The following is a 25601-nucleotide window of genomic DNA, read 5'->3' on the forward strand; positions in this document are numbered from 1 at the left end:
CCCTGAGGAATCTGGGCTTGGTTGAAAAACCTTACCTCCAGAGGTCAATTCCTCCTTCGGTCCCAGACTCCCCACCTACATCCAGACATCCCCCCATTCTGCCGTTCCTGCGTCCTAAATTCCTCTTCGTCTCCACAGCCCTTGCCCTCCTCCAGGTCATCACACTTTTCTTCTCTCCATTTCCCCAACCATGACCACATCCTGTCTGACACCCATGCTACACAACACAAGTGTTGTAAAACAGCAATGTGACCATTACTTCCTCGCTGAAATCTCTTTTATTGCCCTGCGGAGACGGTCTAAACTCTCTCACATACAATGGAAGGTCCTGCCTGAAATGGACTTGCTGACTGTTCTAACTGAGTCACTGCTGGCACCATGCCTCCGATGAGTAGCTGTGACCACTTATTATTGACACAATGTCAGTAATAACTGATAATATTGAGTATTAATTTTGCCAGGCAGGATTTTATGGTTTTATCACATTAAACCTCAAACCCTATGAGGTTATGATGATACTTTTTTTTTTTTAACTGACAGGGACAATTGCTTCTAAGTGTATCAGTTGTCTCCTGCTGTGTAACAAATCGCTCTCCACATGTAACAGCTTAAAACAACACATTTTTAATTTTCGTACAGTTTCTGAGGGTTGGGAATCTGGGGGTGGCTTAGCTGGGTGGAGCTGGATCAGGGTCTTCCCAGGAGGTCACAGTCAAGCTGTTGTCTGGAATCTGAGTCCCCCTCACGTGGGCTTCTCCATGGCACTGCTTGAGGGTCCTCACGACATGGTAACTGATGTCCCTTCAGTGAATGATGCTGGAAAGAAAGAGGGAGGGGAAAACCGCCATGATGCTTACGACCTCAGATGTCTCAGATCTCACACAAGGTCACATCTTCCTTTCTCTGTTCCTTAGGAACAAGTCACTAAGTCCATCTCATACTCAAGGAGAGAAGAATTAGGTTTCCCCCTCTTGAAGGGAGGACTATCAAAGAATTTGAGTAATAGCCAAGCCTTGGAGATTTTCCTGTGTGTCAGGCTCTGTTCTAAGCATGTCACATACAGCCATTCCTCTGATGCTCGCCTCAAACCCATGAAATATGTCCTGCTTATCAAGCCCATTTTACAGATGGCCGCGTTGAGGCATAGAGAAATTAATTGCTGGAGAAGGTGTGGAGGAAAGGGAACCCTCCTACACTGTTGGTGGGAATGTAGATTGGTGCAGTCACTATGGAGAACTGTATGGAGGTTCCTTAAAAAACTAAAAGGAGAGTTACCATATGATCTAGCAATCCTACTCCTCAGCGTATATCCAGAGAAAAACATAATTTGAACACATACATGCACCCCCAATGTTCACAACAGCACTGTTTACAATAACCAAGACATGGAAGCAACCTAAATGTTCATCGACAGGTGAATGGCTAAAGAAGATGTGATATATTTATACAATGGAATATTACTCAGCCATAAAAAAGAAGGAAATAATGCCATTTGCAGCAACATGGATGGACTTAGAGATTATCATACTAAGTGAAGTAAGCCAGATAGAGAAAGGCAAATATCATATGATATTACTTATATGTGGAATCTAAATAAATGATACAAATGAACTTATTGACAAAACAGTAATTGACTCACAGACATAGAAAACAAACTTATAGTTACCAAAGGGGAAAGGGAGGGGAGGGATAAATTAGGAGTTTGGGGTTAACAGATACACATTACTATATATAAAATAGATAAACAACAAGGACCTACTGTATAGTACAGGGAACTATACTCAATATCTTGCAATAACCTATAATGGAACAGAATGCAAAAAAAATGAATATATATATATATATATATATATATATATATATCTGAATCACTTTGCTGTACACCTGAATCACTTTGCTGTACACCTGAAACTAACACAACATTGTAAATCAACTATACTTCAATAAAAATTTAAAAAAACTTGCCCAGGACCACACATAACTAGCAAGCGGTGGAGACAAGATTTGGATCCCTGGCGATCTGGTGCTATAGAGTCTGTGTTTATCCTCCAGAGCTTCTCTTAACATAGCTCCATTTATCTTCCTTCTTGGTGAACTTTACTGTATTTCTGTGCTGGCTCTTAATTGCAGCCTCACTGGGTAGGGTCTCCTGATGAACAGACGGAAGCACTGATGAATCTGCTTCAGCGATCATAGGTCCAAAGTGGATATTTTGCCTTGCACAGAGCAAAAAAGAATATAAAAACAAGTGGGGCTCTTCTTCCCAAGAACTTGGGGCTGGTCTTTGCACCTAAGTTTTGGTTTGGAGCAGGTGTTCTTGGTGCCCGCCCACACCTGTGACCTTCAACCCTTAGGGCACACTAGACTGACATGTGCCAGCCACTGCATTTTGTTATCAACAGGGTTATGAACTGGAGCCCATTCTATCTGCTTGGAGGCGAGGTCTTGGGTTGACACAAGCCTCAATCAGTGACTGACAGTAACTGGTGGATTAATACCCCAACTCCCTCCCCTGACATTTGGGATAACTCTGAAGAGTGTGCTCTAGGTTACCTTCCAGAGGCTCCCAGCCACATTAAGTTTCAGTTTCTTACTGGGTAACTTGCTTGATAACACTCACTGCAGGCTCTTTCCCTTCCCTCTCTCACTTCCCCCATCCCCAGCTGGAGTTTTGTAGGGTCAGCTCCCTGATGAACTACTTTCACGAGAATCCTTGTCTGAGCATCTGCATCTGGGGGACCCTAACTAAGACATTCCTAGACCACCGTGTTTATGAGATGTCACGTGTGTATGTGTGTGTTGGGTTGATTTGGGGGCAGTGCTGGGAATGGGGTGTGTCACTGTCCAGTGATCAGATATCGTGGGGAGCTAAAGGCAAATGAAATGGTGAAAGCTCTAGACCTTGGAGTCAGAGGGTCCCGGATTCAAAGCTCGGGTCCAGGTAATCTTGGACAAGTCACATCTCCTCTCTAAGCCTTGGTTTCCATTTTAATTGTACTTGTTTGGTGAAATAGATGAGGGTAAGAATCCCTAGTATACGATGTTGACATGACAGTGAAATTAAATTTTATTGGAAACGTGTTTAGCACACTGCCTGGTACCTGAGGGCTCTGATGACGATTTGTATGGGGCAGGCTGGGAGGAGACCATTGAGTTTGGGGCTTGCTTCATTGGGTAGTGGAAGCTTATTTATCATTGGGTGCAATAAAATAAGGTGATGAGAGATGGGACATAGATGTTGCTGGGGGAAGAAAAAAGTGAGTAGGAAGGAAGGAGAGAGGGAGAGGGAGATAGACCCACACAGGGACCCATCAGCCAGACAAACTTCTCTTCACTGTGGAGAAAGGAGAGGATTAGAGGTTTGTCAGACTGTCCTTTATGAGTGGAGGCGACTCAGCAAAAAGGACCTGGCTGTGTTGAGCAATTCTGGCTCTGCCCTTCCCCTCTCCCCACACCCCCTGTCACTGAAAACCCTGGGAACAGCGAGAAAGTGCTCTTCACTGAATGACAGAACCTGCACGATGTGGAGCTTCCGTTTTCTCCTCTTTTGGGGTGCGTATGAACCTGAATAGGGGGTCTGGGGAGAGCCTGCACTGGAAATAGACTGTAAGGAAAAGGGAGGGCCTCGACCGTCCAGCCAAGAGATCGTAATTCTAGGCTGGACACTGCAAACATCTTCACTGGGGAACCTTTGACCAAAATCAGTCGGCTCAGGGAATTCATCTGTCAAGGAAGAGTTTCGTGATAGTCATTCAGTTGACATGTATTTCCTGAGTACCCACTGTATGCTGGGTGCTGTTTTAGGCACTGAGAATAGAGCAGTGAACAAACAGACAGGTTACTGCCCCTGTGAGGCTGACATACCGGCGGGAGGAGATACGAAGAAAGGAAGCCACTAGCAACCTCCCAAGCAGCACCGTTCTAAGTTCCTCAAATAGAGAATGTATTCAATCTATACTAAATGCCTCTGATATTGGGTCATTAATAGTCCCATTTTCTCAGGGTTGTGGGATTGCTGGGTCATATGGTAGTTCCATTTTTAGTTTCTCAAGGAACCTCCATACTGTTCTCCATAGTGGCTGTATCGATTTACATTCCACCAACAGTGCAAGAGGGTTCCCTTTTCTCCACACCCTCTCCAGTATTTATTGTTTGTAGATTTTTTGATGATGGCCATTCTGACCGGTGTGAGGTGATACCTCATTGTAGTTTTGATTTACATTTCTCTAATAATTAGTGATGTTAAGCATCTTTTCATGTGCTTCTTGGCCATATGTATGTCTTCTTTGGAGAAATGTCTATTTAGGTCTTCCACCCATGTTTTGATTGGGTTGTTTGTTTTTTTGATATTGAGCTGTATGAGCTGTTTGTATATTTTGGAGATTAATCCCTTGTCAGCTGCTTCATTTGCAAATATTTTCTCCGATTCTGAGGGTTGTCTTTTTGTCTTGTTTATGGTGTCCTTTGCTGTGTAAAAGCTTTTAAGTTTCATTAGGTCCAATTTGTTTATTCTTGTTTTTACTTTCAAAATTGGGTCATTTGTAGAGACGTGGATGGACCTAGAGACTGTCATACAGAGTGAAGTAAATCAGAAAGAGAAAAACAAATATCGTATATTAGCGCATGTATGTGGAATCTAGAAAAATGGTACAGATGAACCTATTTGCAAAGCAGAAATAGAGACACAGACGTAGAGAACAAACGTATGGACACCAAGGGGTGGAAAGGGTGGGGGTGGGATGAATGGGGAGATTGGGTTTGACAGATATACACTACTGTGTATAAAATAGATAACTAATGAGAACCTGCTGAATAGCACAGGGAACCCTACTCAGTGCTCTGTGGTGCCCTAAATGGGAAGGAAATCCAAAAAAGAGGGGATATATGTATACATATAGCTGATTCACTTCGCTGTACAGCAGAAACTAACACAACATTGTAAAGCAACTATAACCCAATTAAAATAAAATAGTCCCATTTTACAGAGGAGAAAAATGAGGCAAAAGAGATTAAATAACTTGCCCAAGACCACTTAGCTAGTAAGGGGTAGAGCTAGGATTTAAAAACAGGCATCCTGGATCCAGAGTCTGTACATCTCTAAACTATGCTTCTCCAAATAACAAATAAGCAAAAGCATTTCAGGGAGTGGCAAGCGCTATGAAAGAAATTGTCCTAGAGTGTGACTGGCGGTTACGTAGAAGAGGGAAGTCAGGGGAAGGTATTTCTGAAGAAGTGTTTGTGCTGAGGCCTGAACAATGAGATGGAGCCATCCTGTCTGTTCTCTTAATTTTTTTTTTCTTCAGGTGTCAGTTTTTCTTGGTCTTGCTTATCTTTCATGTCATGGTTTCCTTCACGGGTCTGTGGTTCAAATCTAAGAATGGGAGACCTTATCTAAGCAACAAGTGTGGGTTTTCTCTGTGTTGTACATTGGATCCGTTTCCCTTATTTCACTGAGGAGAAAATTTGGTCACAAAGAGATTAAGTAACTTTCCCAAGGCCACGTAGTCTGTAATTGGCGAAGCCAGATTTTTAAGCCCAAGCATTTTGACCCTGGCGCTGGTATGCTTAAACACAATGTTCTGTTGCCTTTAAAATAATGAAAGAGCAAGAGAATTTCAGTTAGTGATAATAAGAAAGTTGGGAGTTTGGGTCTGTGAGAGTTGTCGACTGGCAGGTTTCATTAGAAGGAGCAGGTAATTTGCGGACCTCAAATGCTAAAATGAAGACTTGTTTCTTTGGGTTGTCAGCACTGGTGCTGGCCATTAGCACTCTATTCTGCCCTTAATAAGCAAAGAGTGGTGATGATGGCATTGATGATGGTGGTGATACTGTTGGTGATGCTGAAGATGAAGATAATATGATGATGATGACGGTGATTATGATACGATGTGATGATGGTGAGAGAGGAGCTAAATGCTGGGGGACTGCACTGCGTTTTAGATGTTAAAAAAATTGTCTCACCCTCCGATAAAAATTTAATACTACAGATATACTATATACTTATTTATATATTATATGTATATCTGTATGTGTCTTATACATGAAGAGTAAGATTTTTTTCATCTCTCCCCAAGAACCAAGTTTTGCTTTTGGGGGGAGATATCATTTCTTTCTTTTTTTTTTTTTTGGTACTCAATGTGCACGTATTTTATTTATTTATTTATTTTTAAGATTTATTTATTGATTGATTGATTGCTATGTTGGGTCTTCGTTTCTGTGCTAGGGCTTCCTGTAGTTGCGGCAAGCGGGGGCTACTCTTCATCGCGGTGCGTGGGCCTCTCACTATTGTGGCCTCTCTTGTTGTGGAGCACAGGCTCCAGACGCGCAGGCTCAGTAGTTGTGGCTCACGGGCCCAGTTGCTCCGCGGCATGTGGGATCTTCCCAGACCAGGGCGCGAACCCGTGTCCCCTGCATTAGCAGGCAGATTCCCAACCACTGCGCCACCAGGGAAGCCCAATATCATTTCTTTTGAGAATGCATGTTTCAATGTATGGGGTTATTTTTTTTTCTTCTAATATTTATTGGGGTATAGTGGATTTACAATGTTGTGTTAATTTCAGGTGTACAACAAAGTGAATCTGCTATACATATACATATATCCACTCTTTTTTAGATTCTGTTCCAATATAGGCCATTACAAAATATTGAGTAAAGTTCCCTGGGCTATACAGTAGGTTCTTATTAGTTTTTTTTTTTTTTTCTTTTTGGCCGTGCTGCGCGGCTTGCGGGATCTTAGTTCCCCGATGAGGGATCGAACCCGTGTCACCTGCAGTGGAAGTGCGGAGTCCTAACCACTGGACCTCCAGGGAATTTCCTCAATGTATGTTTTTGAAAATCATCTGGAACTCTTTGTAAATGAAAAAAAAAATGAAGATAATACAAACAAAATGGAAAACGAAAATGAAGTGCAGAAAAGCAGGAATGGTGGCTGTGAAGGTTATATAACATAATGTATGCTTGTCATTCACTTGGGGCTTTCATCTAAGCTCATCAAACCTGTTTCTATGAGGCTACACCAAGAGTAATTTTTCAGGTTGAGTCCAAAGAGCTTCTTGATGGGTCATGGTGTTTTTTCTTTTCTTTCTTCACAGGGTGTTGTGGTATATACACCTGGGGAATGTTCACATTACCCTCACTGGAACCAATGACAAGACGTAAGTTGGGGAATCTATATGCCCAGCGTGGCGGGGAGGAGAATCTTCTGACCCAGGCAGCTGAGCCACAGGTGGACACTTGCCACAAACTAGTCCGTGGCTGAACAAGGGATAACATCCAGGTCTCCCGGTTCCCACCCAGGCTTTTTCTCTTGTGCCTTAAACTTGCTGTGTGACCTCAGGCAAGTCACACGACCTCTTTGATCTTCAGTTTCCTCAGCTGCGAGATACAGGTAACGAGGGTTCCTATGTCACAGGGATGTTGTGAAGCTTAAAACCAAAGAGGTAACGTTGTATACTACCTGGCGTGTGTGAGGAGAGCTTCATGAATGATGGGGCAGTGGGGATGGGGATGGGATTTATTTAAACTACAACTCAACGTGGGGGAAAAAAAGTGCATTTTTAGATGTTTCGTTCAGTATTCTCATCTTCCACACAAACTCCTGCTGGATCCAGGAGGAGAAACATGGCCAGTTCTGTGTTCTCAGTGTCTCAGTTTCCTGGCTCAGCCTTATTTGGGAAACTCAGTCTTTATGGTACGAAGAGTTAATCTTTCAAATCTCCTCACCCTACTCTCGTTCCTCCCGAGATGGTGTGTGGGTGTTGGTGTAGGGGCAGCTTATGGCATCTTGCAGCAGTGAAGTGTGGGCTCTGAATGGGGTGTTTTGTCCACTGGGGGGAAAAAACATGGTAACAACTTGAAATAAACTAAATGTATGCTTACACCAGGGAACTGGCTGGATAAATTGTTGCATTTGTGAGACCAACCCAAGCTACTGTAACAAATAAACCCCAAACTGTCAGTGGCTTAAGAAAAAGAAATTTCATTCTTGTTTAAGAGTCCAATGAGGATATTTCTGGCTGGTGGGTGGTTTTCCTACATGTGGTGATTTGGGGACCCAGATGCCTTCTGTTTTGTGGCTCAGCCATACTGGTATCTCAGAGACTCTGCAGACAACGGCGAAGCCACATTATTAAAACCCAGGCTCGGCAGTGACACACGTCAAAGGCCGTGCATGGTCACATGACCACACCTGGATGCAAGGTGAGCTGGGAAATGTAGTCCATGGCGGGGTAGTTGCCTCCTACTGTCAATTCTACACCATGGAAAGGAGAGTGTGAAGTTTTTGTTCGATCTTGGGCTACCTAGCTATCTAGGGCACAGTTAGAGCCCATGGATATAATGGAATGCTATACAGCTGATAAAAAGCTTAATTAAGTTTGGTCATGTGAACTGACTTGGAAAGTTGCCCCAAACATTATTTTCTTAATTTTTTTAATTATAGAAATATTTAAACGTTCAAAGGTAGGGAGAATAGTATAACAAACTCCCATGTACCCATTGCTCACCTTCAACACTTGGCAAATTTTGCTGCTCTTGGTTACAGGAAAAAGAAAGTAATAGTGGAGGGTGGGAGGGAGGGAGATGCAAGAGGGAGGAGATATGGGAACGTATGTATATGTGTGGCTGATTCACTTTGTTATAGGGCAGAAACTAGCACACCACTGTAAAGCAATTATACTCCAATGAAGATGTTTAAAAAATAAATAAATAAAATAAAATATTGCATATATAAAAAAAAAAAAGAAAGTAATAGTAGGACAGAGGTGTCCAAAAGAACTTTCTATGACAATGAACATGTTCTAGATCTACAGTAGTCACTAGTCAATGGAGCTACTGAGAACTTAAATGTGGCTACTGCAATTGAAGAATCAATGCTTCATTTTATTTAATTTTAATAGATTTCAGTGTAAACAGCCATATATGATTAGTAGCTACTGTGTTGGACAGCACAGCGGACTGTATGTTGCGTGATACCATTTGTGTTCAGAAAATTGTGTGAATTGATAAATTCATTTATATTTAATGTTATATTTACATGACTGAGTTTGTGAATAGGACCTAGGCTTGAAGGATTCACTCTAAGCTTTTGACAGTGGTGACCCCTGGGTATGACGATGGGGCACAGGGAAATCTTCACTTTTAATTTTATATACGTCTGCATTGTTTGAATTTTTTTTTACTATGATTATTACCTTCTTAAAAAAAGATAAAGACAAATGAAACAACAGATACACAGCACTATATATAAAATAGATAAGCAACAAGATCCTACTGTATAGCACAGGGAACTGTAGTCAATATCTTGGAATAACCTATAATGGAAAAGAATCTGAAAAAGAATATATATATATATATATGTATATGAACTGAATCACTTTGCTGTACACCCGAAACTAATACAACATTGCAGATCAACTATACCTCAATAAAAAAATTTTTTTAAACCCAAAGAAACAAAACTAAGGATCACCACCTGCTTTTGGTTAATTTCTATAGAAGCAGAGTCTGAGGTGAGGATTCTTGTGTGAGTACTTTATTAAGGAAGGGCTCTCAGGAGACACTTGTAGGGGCGGGAGGGAAGCAGGATTGGATAGGGGAAGAACTAGCCACTCAGAAGGTGTTTCAGGAGCGTTTCAGCCACAGCCTGATCCCAGGGGGAGCTCTGGAGTGTGAATTACACCACAGAGGTTCACCTGCTCAGAGGCCGTTACACTCCTGCATCTGTCAGGCAATACTTCTAGGTCAGCGAGACAGTGGGGGGGGGGGGGGATGCAATGCCAATCAGGTAAATTGGATGGGGGTAGGGCCGAGAGCGGCTGAGAGAGCCCCCTCCACCCATATTTTTAAAACTTTTTTTTTTGGCCTCACCGCGCAGCATGCGGGATCTTAGTTCCCCGACCAGGGCTTAAACCCATGCCCCCTGCAGGGGAAGCATGGAGTCCTAACCACTGGACCGCCAGAGAATTCCCCCCACCCCCCTTTTTTTTAACTCTTTTTAAAAATTGAAGTATAGTGAATATTCAATGTTGTGTTAGTTTCAGGTGTCCAGCAAAGTGATTCAGTTTTATACACACACACACACACACACACACACACACGTGTATATATATTCTTTTTCAGATTCTTTTCCATTATAGGTTATTACAAGAAATTGAATATAGTTCTCTGTGCTATACAGTAGGTCCTTGTTGTTTACCTGTTTTATATAGAGTAGTGTGTCTATGTTAATCCCAAACTCCTAATTTATCTCTTCCCCCCGCCACCTTTCCCCTTTGGTAACCATAAGTCTGTGTTCTATGTCTGAGTCTATTTCTCTTTTGTAAATAAGTTCATTTGTATCATTTTTTAAAAATTCCACATATAAGTGATATCATATGATATTTGTCTTTGATTTACTTCACTTAATTTGATAATCTCTAGGTCCATCCATGTTGCTGCAAATGACATTATTTCATTCTTCTTTATAACCGAGTAATATTCCATTGTATGTGTATGTGTATATATATCTATCGCACATCTTCTTTATCCATTCATCTGTCCATGGACATTAGGTTGCTTCCATGTCTTGGCTCTTATAAAAAGTGCTTCCATGAATATTGGAATCCCATCCTTTCTTACTTGGCAAGGTGTGAAGAACTCGTGAGCTGATGGTGGTAAATCCCCAAGAAGAGGCTGGGTTTTCCTCTTCACATCCTCACTCCCTCTTTCATAACTCACCACTGTGATCATTGTTACCCACAGAGAAAGGGAACCTGGTTTGAAAGGATGGGTCATGGCCAGATCTCAAAGGGATCCATCGACTTCTCTTTCCTTGCAGGTGAGCGGACGCGGCGGTTGTCGACACATTTTGGTAAGAGACTCCCCCACCTTGGGCAAATGCCTCTGTCACTCGGTTTTGTCACCTGATTAATGACAACCCCTACCTAATGGAGTAAAGTTGTGATGACGCAGTTCCATGTGGAGTTGTTATGAGGTGGGCTGTGGAGTCACGCTTCCTGGGTTCGAATCTTTGTTCCAGGGCTCATCGCCATGGGGACCTCGGGTATCTCAGTAAATTACCCAAGGTTTCAGTTCCACGAAAATGAGTGAGGGGAGTTAATCCCACAGGGGTTTAATGAGGGAGGAATGAGGGAAGATATAGGCAGTGCTTAGTCGATACTTGGAACATAGTAAGTGCTCAATTATGTTAGCCCTCTTCCTACTCCTCCTCCCCCTTTCCCCTCCTCCTCCCCCTTTCCCCTCCCCCTTTCCCCTCCCCCTCCCCTTCCCCCTCCCCCTCCCCCTCCCCCTTTCCACTCCCTCTCCCTCCTCTTCCTCCTCCTCCTCCCTCTTCTCCTCTCCCTTCTTCCTCCCCTCCCTCTTCTTCCTCCCTGTCCCCCTCTTCCTTCCCCCCTTCCTCCTCTCTCTCCTCCTCCAAGCATCACAAATTAACTGGTTCTTCTTGGCTCAGCTGCAGCTGCGCCAAAGCTGGTAGCCAGTGGTGGAGCACAGCCAGGAGGATAAGCCCGTCTCCCCCCTAACATCCGTCCACTCTGCTTGGCTCTCTCTTGCATTCTGACTCGTGGTGTGACCTGGGAACGGTTTTACAAACTCTCTTGGGCCTCCCTTTCCACATCTGTAGAAAGGAGTCCTAACGTTTACCTTGAAGTAGGGTGACCCACTATCCTGGCTTGCCCCAGACTGGAGGGAAGGGGTGTTTCCCAGGATGCTGGACTTTGAGTGCTAACACCAGGAAAGTCGTGGGAAAACCAGGATGGCTTGGTCATCTCGCCTCAAAGCATTATCGTGAAGACTGCAGAACATCTAAGGGAGGGGCTCGGCACATGGAAGACACCTAGGAAATGGTAGTTGTAGTTAATATTTTTTAAAGTCTCTTTGCCTCCTTGAGTCTCATTTTCTATGTTGGTCAATTAAGTGACCGTCTATTAAGATGTTTTGCTCACGGTTGAGGATCATGTGTATGTCTCAGTTGGATGGTTGACGTGGCTTCTGCCCTGGTCTCCTGCTTCCTTGCCCTTCTAAGAATGGCCAGAGGGCGCCTGTGAGCCCCTGAGTCAGGTCCCGCCCCTCCTCTGCCCACAGCCCTCCAGGGCTCCCTCCTCCCTCAGGGCAAAAGTCTGAGTCCTCCCTGCTGCACACAAAGTCCTGCATGACCTGCCCTGTCTCCTCCCTGCCCTCCCCTCCTCCCTCTCTCTCCCTTGCTCACTCTGCTCCAGCCACCCGGGTTTCTTTGCTGTTCCTGCAACACGCCAGGCACTGTCCTGCCCCAGGGCCTTTGCATGTGCTGTTCCTTCTGCCTGGAATCTTTTGCTCCCTATATATACATGGCTTCCTCCCTCACCTTCTGTATGCTTCAGCTCATGCGTTATCGTCTCAGTGACTACCCTATTTTTGACATTGTATGCCTCATCAGATTATCATCTCCGTGAAGGTGGGGAATTTTGTATGTCTTGTTCCTCTGCTGAATCCACAGGGCTTAGAATATTGCCTGGCATATAGTAGGTGTTTGTATTTGTCAGGGTTATCCAGCGAAACAGAATCAATAGAATGGATAGCTACGTATAAGTATACGTAAATATTTATTGTAAGGAATTGGCTCGCACGATTCTGACAAGTCTCAAGATCTGCAGGCCAGAAAGAATTTGGAGAACTGAGCAAAGGTGAGTGTGGCTGGTGGGACCAGGTAGAAGATGAGACAGAGAAGCTGGCAGGTGGCCGGTCACACAGGACCGTGTTGCTATTCTGGTTTGGGGTGGATTTGAGTCCTGAGAGATTGAGCTAGAGGAAGAAAGAAAGTAATGGGAAACTCAGAGTTGAGAGATCACAAATGGTAATACACAGTAAATCTGCAAAAAGAAATGTTGCCTTTGTAGAAGAAAGAGGAAGCTGGAAATGAGAAGAGAGTTACAATCTGAGGCATAGGGCAGGGAAGGGAAATAAACAAGGCAGAGTGCAGGCAGCTAAGAGTCTGGCTCTCAAGACCTTAGTAATGAAAATCTGTCCCTTTAGTTTTTGCAGCACTTTATAAAGAGCTTTCCCGTGATTTCCCATCCCACTAATAAGATGGGGGCACTTTTGTTGACTTCTCTCTTTCTATTACATCCCACATCCAATCCATCGGCAAATGCCGTTAGCATTACCTTCTGAATAAACCCAGAATCTTATGCGCGCCACTGTTCCCACCTGGGCTGTATCCACCATCATCGCTCACCTGGACAAGTGCAGTTGCTTCCTACCTGGTCATCCTACCTCTGCTCCGATACAGTTCATCCTCCAACCAGTGGCCAGAAGGATCATGTTAAAACCTAAGTGATGCTGTATTCCTCCTCTGCTCAAACTCTCCCATGGCTCCCATCTGTCTCTGATAAAAAGCTGAAGTCTTACAATGGTCCAGCAGTTCCTACATGATTTTGTCATATCACCTCCTCCTACGCACCCGTCATCCACTCTGCTCCAACCACACCCGTCTTGTAATTCCATGACATCACTAGGCATGGTCCTGCCACAGGACCTTTGCACTTGCTGTTTCCTCTGCCTTAAATAGTTTCATAGCTCACTCACTCAGCTCCCTTAGGTCTTTGCTCAGATGTTACCTTCTCAGTGAGGTCTTCTTTATCGAGCACCCACTATGCACTCGGGACACAGCAGTAAGTGAGACAGACACAAACCCCTGGGAGCTCCCAGTCCGTCAGGACAACAGACTTGAAACAACCAATTGCAAAAGTTTTTGCATAGAATTGTCTTAGAAATTGCCTGAAGATTTATTGCGTTTCCAGCCAGACCCACCTCTTCTTGCCTAGCAGTAGTGAAAACCACGCGCTTTGGATTTTGGCAGGCCTGCTGCCGCCTCTCACCAGCTGTGTGTCCTTGGGCAAGTCACTGAACATCTCTGACCCTCAGTTTCCACAGCTGTATAATGGGAACTGGATTCGTTTTCTGTGGCTGCCTTAACAAATCCCCACAGACTTGGTGGATTAAAATAACAAAAACATTATCTTATGGCTCTGGAGGTCAGAAGTCCGAAATGGGTCCTACTGGGCTAAAATCAAGATGTCAGCAGGGGCTGCAATAAAATCAGTTGCAGGGCTGTAATGTTCGCTCATAACTCTTCTGTCTAGAGCTCTGATGCTCATTCAGGGACTTGTTAAAAATGCAGAATCTTAGGTCCATCCCGAGACCCGAATCAGCATCTGATTTCCCAAGATCTCTTGGGGATCCCAGATGAGGCAGATGCTACTGGTCTGTGGACCCCACTTGGAGTAGCAAGTATCCAGGGCAGCGCTTCTCATACTTTCATGTGCACACAAATCACCTGAGGATCTTGCTCAGATGCAGCTTGGGATTTAGTAGGTTGGTGGCGGGGCCTGGGATTCTGCATGTCCATCAAACTGCCAATCAATGCTGCTGCTGCTGGTCTGTGGACCACACTTGGAGCAGCAAGCGTCTGGGGTCTATAAGGTCCTTCACTGAGCTCCCTTGGTGGCTGTATCAGTTTCCCAGGGCTGCTGAAATTACCACAAACCAGGTGGCTTAAAACAACAGAAATGTATCCTCTCACAGTTCTGGAGGCCAGAAGTCTGAAATATAGGTGTTTTCTCTGAAGGCTGTAGGGGAGAATCTATTCCAAGCTCTCCTAGCTTCTGGTGTTGCCGGTCAGGCTTGGTGGTCCTTGGCTTGTAGACGCATTCTTCTGATCTCTGCCTCCATCACCACGTGCTGTTCTCCCTGTCTCTGTGCCTCGCCTCTTGTGCTTAGAAAGACACCAGTCATATCAGATTAAAGGACCACCCTGCTCCAGTATAATCTCATCTTAATTTAGGTCTTAATTACATTCACAAAGACTCTATTTCCAAATAAGATCACATTCTCAGGGACCAGCGTTTAGGACTTCAATAACTTCAACATTTTGGGGAGGGGGGACACAATTCAACCCATAACAGTCACCTTCCTTCTCTTGCGCTGGCTTCCCTTGCAGCCCCACTCGGTGCTCTAACCCAAATCCTTTCTTCTCCACTGCCTAGATATGAATGGGTGTGCAGATACCACCACGTGTCCAGCGTACGCAACCTGCACCAACACTTCAACAAGTTACTACTGTACTTGCAAAAAAGGCTTCCTGTCCAGCAATGGACTGACGAAGTTCAGGGACCCACGAGTGGAATGCAAAGGTGAGTTCATGCCCCCTCAAAATCCCCTAGCATTTGGTTGGAAAATCAGCTGGAAGTTGGTTGGGCAGCAGATGTAGGCACTTTTTCTTTTTTCCCAAGCGTTATTTCCTCCCTCCTTCCCTCCCTGTCTCTCCCTTTCTTTCTTTCTTCCTTTCTTTCTTCCTTCCTTCCTTCCTTCCTTCCTTCCTTCCTTCTCTTTCTTTCTTTCTTTCTTTCTTTCTTTCTTTCTTTCTTTCTTTCTTTCTTTCTTTCTTTCTTTCTTTCTTTCTTTCTTTCTTTCTTTCTTTCTTTCTTTCTTTCTTTCTTCTTTTCTTTCTTAATCCCTTCCTTCCTTCCTTCCTTCTTTCCTTCCTTCCTTCCTTCCTCCCTCCCTCCCTCCCTCCCTCCCCCTCCCCCCCTCACTCTCCCTCTCTCTCTCTCTCTCTCTCTCTCTCTCTCTCTTTCTTTCTTTCTGTTCCTGGTCACAAAAACCTCCAATGATTAGAGACAAGTGTTAGAATAAAAAGAAACAAAATTATGCTATTTGTCAATATCCAGAAATAACCACTGATTTCCTTCTGGTCGCCTCTCCATGCAAATCACAAGAATTTCTGCATGTATTGAGTGCCAGGCCCTGTGTGAAGGGCTTTATGTGCATTTTCACATTACGTCAAGTGTAGTCGTTGTGATGATCTCCACCGTACAGGTGAGAAGACCGAGGCTTGGAGAACTGAAATGACTTCTTTAGGATCAGTCAAACTGGAATTCAAACCCAGGTCTTTTTGAGTGTAACAGCGATCTCTCAGCCACTTACCTATTTGCCACAGTCCAGTTGTGAAGCGTTGGGAAATTGTATTTAATCTCTCTAAGCCTCACTATTTCCATCTGTAAAATGAGAGTATAAGAGTACCTACATTAAAGGATATTTGAGATTATATGCAGTAGTGTATGCAGTGTGCTAGGCACATGTACAGTCCCAAGAGCTACTATTAACATAAATAATAGAAACTAAAATAATTCCCAGAATAAGCTAAGTTTTTGGTTTTTAGTCCTTATATTTAGACCCAAACTCTCCTCTTGACTGTAAAGGTCCGACTATGCCTCTGACATAGTTTGCAGGGGTCTGCAAACTTTTTCTGTAAGGGGCCAGATAGTAAATATTTTGGAGGTTGCTGGCTGAATGATCTCTCTTGACTACTTAGTACTCCAGGTGTAGTGCAAAAGCAGCCATAGATGATACATGAATAAATGAGTGGGGCTGTGTTCTAATAAAACTTTATTTACACAAACAGGTGGCAGGCTGGATTTGACTTATGGGCTGTAAATCATTTGCTGAGCTCTGAACAAGGGAACTGATTTGTATTATTATAGTTCCCAGGGAGCCCCAAACATACTTTTTATTAATTTTTTTTAAATTTTTGGCTGTGTTGGGTCTTCGTTTCTGTGCGAGGGCTTTCTCTAGTTGTAGCAAGCGGGGGCCACTCTTCATCGCGGTGCGCGGGCCTCTCACTATCGCGGCCTCTCTTGTTGCGGAGCACAGGCTCCAGACGCGCAGGCTCAGTAGTTGTGGCTCACAGGCCCAGCTGCTCCGCGGCATGTGGGATCTTCCCAGACCAGGGCTCGAACCCGTGTCCCCTGCATTGGCAGGCAGATTCTCAACCACTGCGCCACCAGGGAAGCCCCAAGCATACTTTTTTAAAAAAATTATTTTTTATTGAAGTGTAGTTGATTTACAATGTTGTGTTAGTTTCTGCTGTACAGCAAAATGATTCAGTTACATATATATGTATATATATGTATATGTGTGTCTGTGTATATGTGTGTGTGTGTATATATATATTTTTTCAGATTCTTTTCCATTGTCGTTTATTACAGGATATTGAATATAGTTCCCTGTGCTGTACAGTAGGACCTTGTTGCTTATCCATCCTATGTGCAATACTTTGCATCTGCTAATCCCAAACTCACATTCCATCCTCCCCTCCACTCCCTTGGCAATGACAAGTCTGTTCTCTATGTCTGGGAGTCTATTTCTGGCTTGGAAATAAATTCATTTGTGTCATATTTTAGATTCCACATAAAAGTGGTATCATACGGTATTCGTCTTTCTCTGTCTGACTTCACATAGTATGATAATCTCTAGGTACATCCACATGTTGCAAATGGCATTATTTCATTCTTTATCATGGTTGAGTAATAGTCCATTGTACATATGGACCACATCTTCTTTATCCATTCATCTGTTTATGGACATTTTGGTTGCTTCCATGTCTTGGCTATGGTAAACAGTGCTGCTATGAATATTGGGGTGCATGTATCTTTTCAAATTATGATTTTGTCTGGATATATGCCCAGGAGTGGAATTGCTGGATCATATGGCAACTCTATTTTTAGTTTTTAAGAGGAACTGCCATACTGTTCTCCATAGTGGCAGCAGTGATTTACATTCCCACCAACAATGTAGGAGGGTTCCCCTTTCTCCACACCCTCTCCAGCCTTTGTTGTTTGTAGACTTTTTATGATGGCCATTCTGACTGGTGTGAGGTGGTACCTCATTGTAGTTTTGGTTTGCATTTCTCAAATAATTAGTGATGTTGAGCATCTTTTCATTGGCCATCTGTACAAACATACTTTTTAAAATCTTTAGGCTACAGTTCATGGGTTATTCAGTAAGCACAGTAGTCTTGTTGGTCCCTTGTTTTTAAATAAGGGGTGAGAGCATCATTCCCCGTCTACAAAATTGTAGATACTACAGCAAGGATCTTGTCTGCTCTATGTCTTTGACCTGTGGTACCTAACACATTGTGAATATTTGATAGATATTTGTCAAATGAAGGACCATGCTACCTTATTCTTTATGCCAACTCCAGACCTAATCACCCTGCAATTGATGGACACTAGGTCTTTCTAATGTTTCATTACTTAAAGCTGGAACGAACATTCCTGTGATCTTATCTTGATATATAGTGGCAGGTACAGATTTCTCTCTAGGAGAGGCACAGTTTGCTGGGACGGAGCTATAGGATACTTGCCTTTAAGTTCTATTTGCACAACAAGTGCATCGTAAGTGTTTATTTAGGGTGACTTGACAGAGTAGGGCTGAAGGAGATTAGGGGAGGACCACCCCATGGTACCATGACTGCACAGTTCTATGGGTGCTTCAATGAGTAAATACCTAGAGGTGGGTTTGGAAACTGTTCTGGTAATCTATTGCTGGGGAGCAGCAAACTTTGTGTATTAAAACACCAGCAATCATTTATCTTGCTCATGAATGAATCTTCCATTTGGACTGAGTTTGCTGAGGATGACTTGACTTTGTTCTACACGTCGTTAGTTGAGTCGGCTCAACTGGGGGCTAGAGATCCAATTTGCAGGGGGCTCACTCAGAAGGCTGGCAAGCTGGTGCTGGCTGTTGGCTGGCTGCTCTGCCAGGGCTGTGGGCTGGAGGTCTTAGTTCCTCTCCACGTGGGCTGCTTTTTCATGGCTGGTTGAGTTTCCTCACAGTGTGGCGGCTGAGTCAAGCATGAGCATCTCAAGAGAACAAGGTGGAAGTGTGTGACATTTTTATGACTTACATGGCATATTTAGGACCTAGTGTCACCACCACCATAGTCACAAGCATGCTCAGATCCAAGAGGAGGAAATATAGACCCCAGGGCTTGATGGAGGGAATACCAATGAAAGGGCATTGAATTAAGGGCATATGGGATGGAAGACATTGTTTCAACCAACTTTGGAAAATACAAAGTGTTTCACAAGATGAAGAAAATTTGTAACACTCTGACTCTTTTTCTCTCCAGATATAGATGAATGTTCTCAAAGCCACCCACCATGTGGTCCTAACTCAATCTGCAGAAACCTGCCGGGGAGGTATAAGTGCAACTGTTTGCCTGGTTTCTCTTCTCCCACTGGAAATAACTGGAAACCAGGAAAGCCAGGTCATTTCACCTGTACAGGTAATGCGCTCAGGATCTCAGGCATGCGTCTTTGGTGGACAGCTCCTATTGAGTTCGGTACCTGTGTTTCTAACCATAGACACCTAATCTTTTGTCTCTCCAATGTCCTCCACTGCTCCTCAGACATTAATGAATGCCTCTACAGTGGGGTCTGCCCAGAGCACTCTGAGTGTACCAACTCTTTGGGAAGCTACAGGTGCAGCTGCCAAGTTGGATTCACCTCTAACAACTCCCTCTGTGAAGGTATAGAGAACCTGATCTTCTTTACCTACTCGATTAATTAGGAACTTCATATAGTGATCCTATGTGGTAGGGATTATGATTCTCATTTTAGAAATAATCCAGTCGAGGCTCAGAGAGGTAAAGTCATTTGTCCAAGAATACACAGCTATTAAGTAGAAGAACTTGAATTTGAACTCCCGTTGAGGGTCTACTATGAATTAAGCAGTGGGTCAGGCAGGATTTGAGAGTAACGCAGAGCTCTATCCTTAGAGTGATTCACTCACCACCCTGTGGGGGGGAGATATTGACAATGTCTGGAGACATTTTTGGTTGTCACAACTGGTGGTGGAGGCGGGTGGTTTGTGTTACTGTCAACTGGTGGGTAGAGACCAGAGATCCTGCTGAACATCCTCCAATGCACAGAACAGCCTCCCACAGCCAAGAATGATCTGGTCCGAAGTGTCAGTAGCACTGAGGTAAACTCTGTCCTGGGGAGAGCTCAGACACAAACTTCAGAACTTTTCCCTGAAAGGTATTTGAATGAAGACCTGAGAGTTATTCTTGATCCTCCCTCCCCTTCCATATTAAATCAGTCATCATGTCATTGGGCAAAATGCCTGCTAAATATGTCTTGAATCTCTTCACTCTTTTTCATCCTTGGTTTAGGTTTCATCATTATTGCAACAGCCTCCTCACTAGTCTCTCCCTTTTTCTAGTGTTGATCCCTTGAATCTATCCTCTGCACTGCAGCCAGAATATTCCCACCAAGAGACAAGGACTCCATCTTCCTGAGTCTGCTGCAGCACTATTATTTATCTAAAGGGAGGGTGACTCTATCAAGCAAGGCATGGAGTGATCAAGCCCTCAACATACCCCCTTGGCTTGGAGTTAGAGACATTTGAAGTCATCTCTGACTTTTCTGATCTATTTGTAGCAGTTAGCTATTGCTGAGTAACAAATCACCCCAGAATTTGGTGGTTAAAACAACCACCATTTGTTTAGTTCTGGATTCCACATGTTGGCAGTTTATGTTGGGCTCTGCTGGTCAGTTCTTTGGGTCTCCACTGGGCTTGTTCATGTGTTTGTGGACAGCTGTGGGTCAGCTTTGCTGATCTTGGCTGGGCTGTCTCACATATCTGGGGCTCATCTGGGATGATCCAACTCTCTTGCACCTTGTCTTTTTTTTCTTTTTTTAAAAATTAACTTGGGGTTTGTTCATATGGCAGAGGCAAGGGGTCCAAAGTATGAGCAGAAGCAAGTAAGTTTCTCGAGGTCTAAGTTTGGAACTGGCACCACATTGCTTCTGCCATATTTATTGACCAATGCAAGTCATAGAGCCAGCTACAGTCAAGGGCTGGGGAAACAAACTCCACATCTTAAAGAGAGGAGTGGCAATGTCGCATGGTACGGCGCAAACCTCATCCCAAGTTGTGGACACAGGGAGGAGTAAAGGATGACAGCCATTTCTGCAATCTATGATCATTGTGGCTTGAGACTATTTGCCACCCTTTTGCTTGCATACGGTTGACCAGCATTATTCTCAAGACCATGCTTAACTGCAAGGACGTTAGAGAGAAGGGGAAAGTCTGGGTGTTGGGGAGCTTCAGGTGGAGAACAGGTGGAGTGAATCTCCTGATTGCAGTCTCCTGTCCTCGCTGCTTCCTCTGCCTTGACCGGAGTTTCCATTTCCACTCACCAGATGTGGATGAATGTGCCGATCCCAGAACTTGCCCAGAGCATTCAAGTTGCCACAACAGTCTTGGAAGCTACTCTTGTGTCTGCAACCCAGGATTTGAATCCAGCAGGGGAAAGATGAGTTTCCAGGGCCTGGGAGAGACTTGTGAAGGTAGGTTCATGGGTCTCTTGGGGAATCAAGTCCAATCTGTTTGCAAAGACAGCAGTGGTGGGGGAGGATTTGAGGTGGGTCTCAGCTGAATTCAAAGCCCTCATCTGCAAAGCTGAAGCCAATAATCATTCATTCATGCATGCATTCATTCAACAAACACTTCCTGAACACCTACTACATGCCAAGCACTCTTCTAGGGATGGAGGATACAGCAGTGTGTAATGCAGGCAAAAGTACTTGTTCTCATGGAACTTATCATCCAGTGTGGGGAGAGATAGGGAGAAAACAAAATACGTTCATGGACATATTGTGGGTCAGGGATAGTTAAAGGAGATGAAGACAAAGAAGGCAGGACAGGTGAGTAGGGAGTACTCGAGGGTGAAGTTGTAGTTTTAATAGCGTGGTAGGGAAAGGCCATGCTGAGAAGTTGATATTTGAGAAAAGACCTGAAGGGAGTGAGATACGGGTTATCTGGGGAAGGGTGTTCCAGGAGGGGGGAACAGCACGTACACAGTCCTGAAGGCAGGATCCCAGCCAAGGCACTAAGCTCTTCCATATATGTGCTCATTCAGTCGTCCCAACAACCTGATGCTATCAGTGGTACTTTATACCCATATTATAGATGAGGAAACTGAGCCTCCATTGTGGTGGAATCACCTCTCCCGAGGTCAAATAGAAAGGAAATAAGAGAGTCATGGTAGAACTATGCCTAGTGTGACTTCATACCTCAGCCACCATGATCTGCTGCCTCTGAATGAGGCTACACCTGCTGGTAACTCAGGGTGGGCTTGTGCAGGACAGATATCAATTTAATCACCAAATTTCCAGTCTCTGAGACTCAAGACAGCCTGGAAAGCTGTCATGTAAAAATTCCAGAGCCAGACAGAACCTGAATTTAAATCCCGGTTGTGCCTTTCACAAGCCATGTGACTTTGCACAATTTTGAAGCCTCAGTTTCCTCCTCTGAAAAATGGAAATATTAGTTTACACCTCACAGGGCTGCTGTGAGCATTTGTTGAGTGGATGCATGTAAAAGATCTTCCTCATTGCCTGCCACAAAAAAAGCTCAACACGTTTGCCATTAACTTTTTATTTTAGTTAACGAATACTTAACATAGTACTTGCTCTGTCCCAGGTTCTGTTCTGAGTGTTTAAAGATAATGTATCATCTTATGAAATCCTCTGAACAACACTATGGGGTGGGTTCTATGATTACTTCCATTTCACAGATGAGGAAACGGAGACACATGGAGATGAATTCTCTTGTCCAGTGTATTAGTCAGCTCAGGCTGCCATAACAAAGTACCAGAGACTGGGGGGCTTAAACAACAGAGATTTATTATCTCACAGTTTTGGAGGCTGGAAGTCCAAGATCAAGGTGTCAGCATGGTAGGGTTCTGGAAACAGCTCTCTTCCTGGCTTGTACACAGCTGCCTTCTTGCTGTGTTCCCCCATGGGAGAGAGAGCTCTTGTGTTTCTCCTCCTTCTCCCTCTCCTCCTCCTCCTTCTTCTTTTTCATAAGGGCACTAATCCCATCATGAGGATCCCACCTTCATGACCTCATCTAAACCTAATTATTTTCCACATCCAAATACTATCCCACTGGGGTGTAGGGCTTCAACTTATGAATTTGGGGGGGGTGACGTAATTCACTCCATAGCACCCAGTAACATGCAGATTATAAGGGGGCAGAGCCAGGCTTTGAACTCAAGATGTCCATGCTCTCTACCCCTCCACTCTGATATAGTGATTTCTTGGAGAGGAATTGAGATTCATCAACGAGTTTGAGGCTGAGGGAACACAGGTGAGAGAGAATGAGCCTTTGTGAACCTACAGGTAATTGATGAATCCAGATCATGAATTATGAAGGGATTAGAAGGAAAGGATGAGCTCAGCGGGGAACAGACTCTCAGGGTCTTATATATTCTAACAAGGAGTATGGATTCTATCCTGAGCTGTGGGGAACCTCATCAGAAGATATGCATGGGTCATACACATGCCTCTAAATGTTTCCTTTTCATAGTGATGCAAATGTGTTTAAGAAGGTGAGTCCGGAGGAGCTGGGGAAACCCATTGTCTTTAGGTCAGTGGTAGGGCTATGAACTGCTGCTGTAACCTCAGCATCCTTCATCCTTTTGATTTTCTGCTTAGACGTGGATGAATGTTCCAGGAACTCTACACTTTGTGGTCCCAGTTCCGTCTGCACCAACATCCTGGGAAAATACAGTTGCTCCTGCCTGCCAGGGTTCTTTTCACCTGATTTGTGGAGCCCTGAGAAACCTGAGGCTTTCAAGTGTACAGGTAACTCTTCCAGCCATTTTGGGGACTTCTCAGCGGATGTCAAACTACCCTGAAATGTAGTGGCTTATATCAACAATCAATTGTTCTTGCCCATGATTCTGTGGGTTGACCCTATGGTGTTTCCGGGGCACTAGGATGGTTGGCAGGTCCAAGATGACCTTGCTTACATGGCTGGTAGTTGGCACTGGTCTCTGGCTGGAAGCTCAGTTGGCCCTTTAGTTTTCCTTATGAACTTTTCCTCATGGCTGCTTGGGCTTCCTCAGAGCATGGCAGCTGGCTCAGAAACCCTCTGAGGGAGATTAGTTAGGTCAGGGTTCCTCAACTTTGGTACAATTGACTTTTGGGGCTGGATAGCTCTTTGTTCTGGGGGACTGTCCTGTGCATTATAGGATCTTTTGCCTCCATCCATTGGATCCCAGCGACCAACAAAAATGTCTCCAGACATTGCCCAAGGTCCCCAGAGGGGCAAATCTCCCTCAGTTGAGAACCACTAGTTCAACATAATAGAAATTTCTTACTCTCATATGAATCCAATATGGATATACTTGGCCAAAGGGCAGCTTTCCTCCACAAGGTGATATAGGTGTCCAGTCTCCTTGTATCTCTTGGTTCTTCTATCCCTTAGGGCATTAGAATTCCTGGTTCCAGCCAACAGTGAGGAAAGAGAGAAAAGGCACACCCACTTCTTAACCACCTTGGCCCAGAAGTGACATATGTCATGTTCCCATAAGTGAAAGCTAGTCACATGATCCCATCTAGATGCAGAGGGTTCTGGGAAATGTACTTCCTGGTTGGGATGCCATGTTTTAGCGACCACTCTGCTTTGGAAGGCGAAGCATGATTTTTGTTGGCTTGGTGGCCCACTCGGCCTCATGCCCATTCTCTACTCCACAGATATTGATGAGTGCCTTGATAAGTGCCTTTTCAATGCGACATGCACCAACACCCCCGGGAGCTACTTTTGCACCTGCCACCTTGGCTTTGCACCAAGCAATGGACAGCTCAACTCCATAGACCAAAAAGTGGACTGCATAGGTGAGCGGAGGGTTTGCTGGACATCCCTGGAAAGAAGTATCTCCTTACTCCTCTGAGTTGTTTGATATTCTTGCGTTCTTCGCAGATATTGACGAATGCCTCCAGGATCCATCACCCTGTGGCCCAAATTCTGTCTGCACCAATACCCTGGGCTCCTACAGCTGTGGCTGCATGGTGGGCTTTCATCCCAATCCAGAAGTCTCCTGGAAATATGGCAACTTCAGTTGCAAAAGTAATCATCTCCTTGCATGTCTTGGCAATGGAATCTGTGTCTTGCTTTGGTTGTAGAATCCTCACTTTTCCCAACCTCTGGACCCTCTTCTTTTTTATACCTCATCCACATATTCTCTCTTTTTCTGTTCATTTACTCATTCATTAATTACTCATTCGATAAATTATTTTTGAAGCATCAATCCATGGGGAAGTTTGAAAGGTTTAAATTTTTTAAAATTATGGATTACTGATATATTAAAAGTATAGATAACTTATATGGAGGCAATGAAGTATAATAATAAAATGAGTATATCTGAGGCCCTTGGCAACATAAGAACTAGAGCATCATCAATGCCATTGCGTTTCCTACATGCTTCTTCCCTGCTCCGTATCCCTGACTCCTCCCCAGAGGGAACCACATGGAACTTTGTAATTCCCCTACTTAAAATATTCCCCCTCTAAACATTCCTTGCTTAGTTTGGTTTGCTTTGGAGCTTTATAACAATGGTATCATATTATGTATAGTCTTTTCTGATTTGCTTTTTTCACCTACTATCATGCTTCTCAGAGTCGCTGACGTAGCGTGTAGCTGTAGTTTGTTCATTTCCACTGTTGTATAATATGACAATGGATGGATTTCAAGCAGGGGGTGAAGAAATCAGACTTGCCTTTTAATCATATCTTGCTGTGATTAAGTTTGATTTGGTTGTTTTTGTTTTTTCTTCTTAGGGGTTCCCTTCAAGTGTAAAGAAGATGTGATACCCAACAATGAGTGGGTCCAGCTATGCCAAGTGGGAGCAGCAGTGGAGCCTGAATATGTAAGTGTTTTTGAAGGTTCCTAGTTCTTGAAGTTTTCCCAGAAGGCACTTAGGTAGAATGTTG

The 25601-nt window shown here is 44.1% G+C and overlaps 1 protein-coding gene across 4 annotated transcripts in view; it reads left to right on the forward strand.

Moving 5' to 3' along the window:
* The first annotated feature begins 2790 nt into the window (after positions 1-2790).
* The window catches only part of ADGRE1 (adhesion G protein-coupled receptor E1), a 54661-nt gene continuing 31850 nt past the window's right edge, over positions 2791-25601 (forward strand). For 2 of the 4 annotated variants that reach the window (XM_082455409.1, XM_082455411.1), the window contains exons 1-10: positions 2791-3552; positions 7092-7154; positions 10817-10849; positions 15021-15167; positions 18947-19345; positions 21024-21170; positions 23322-23471; positions 24366-24506; positions 24592-24738; positions 25449-25537. In XM_082455409.1, the coding sequence (XP_082311535.1) occupies positions 3225-3552; positions 7092-7154; positions 10817-10849; positions 15021-15167; positions 18947-19345; positions 21024-21170; positions 23322-23471; positions 24366-24506; positions 24592-24738; positions 25449-25537 (1644 nt within the window). In that variant the 5' untranslated portion in view covers positions 2791-3224. Of the gene's footprint in view, positions 3553-7091; positions 7155-9353; positions 10850-15020; positions 15168-18946; positions 19346-21023; positions 21171-23321; positions 23472-24365; positions 24507-24591; positions 24739-25448; positions 25538-25601 lie in introns of those variants that run through there. The other 2 variants (XM_082455410.1, XM_082455412.1) reach the window with 2 other exon arrangements.

Source organism: Balaenoptera physalus, assembly GCF_965194825.1.
Source record: "Balaenoptera physalus genome assembly, chromosome: 3".
Taxonomy (NCBI): Eukaryota; Metazoa; Chordata; class Mammalia; order Artiodactyla; family Balaenopteridae; genus Balaenoptera; species Balaenoptera physalus.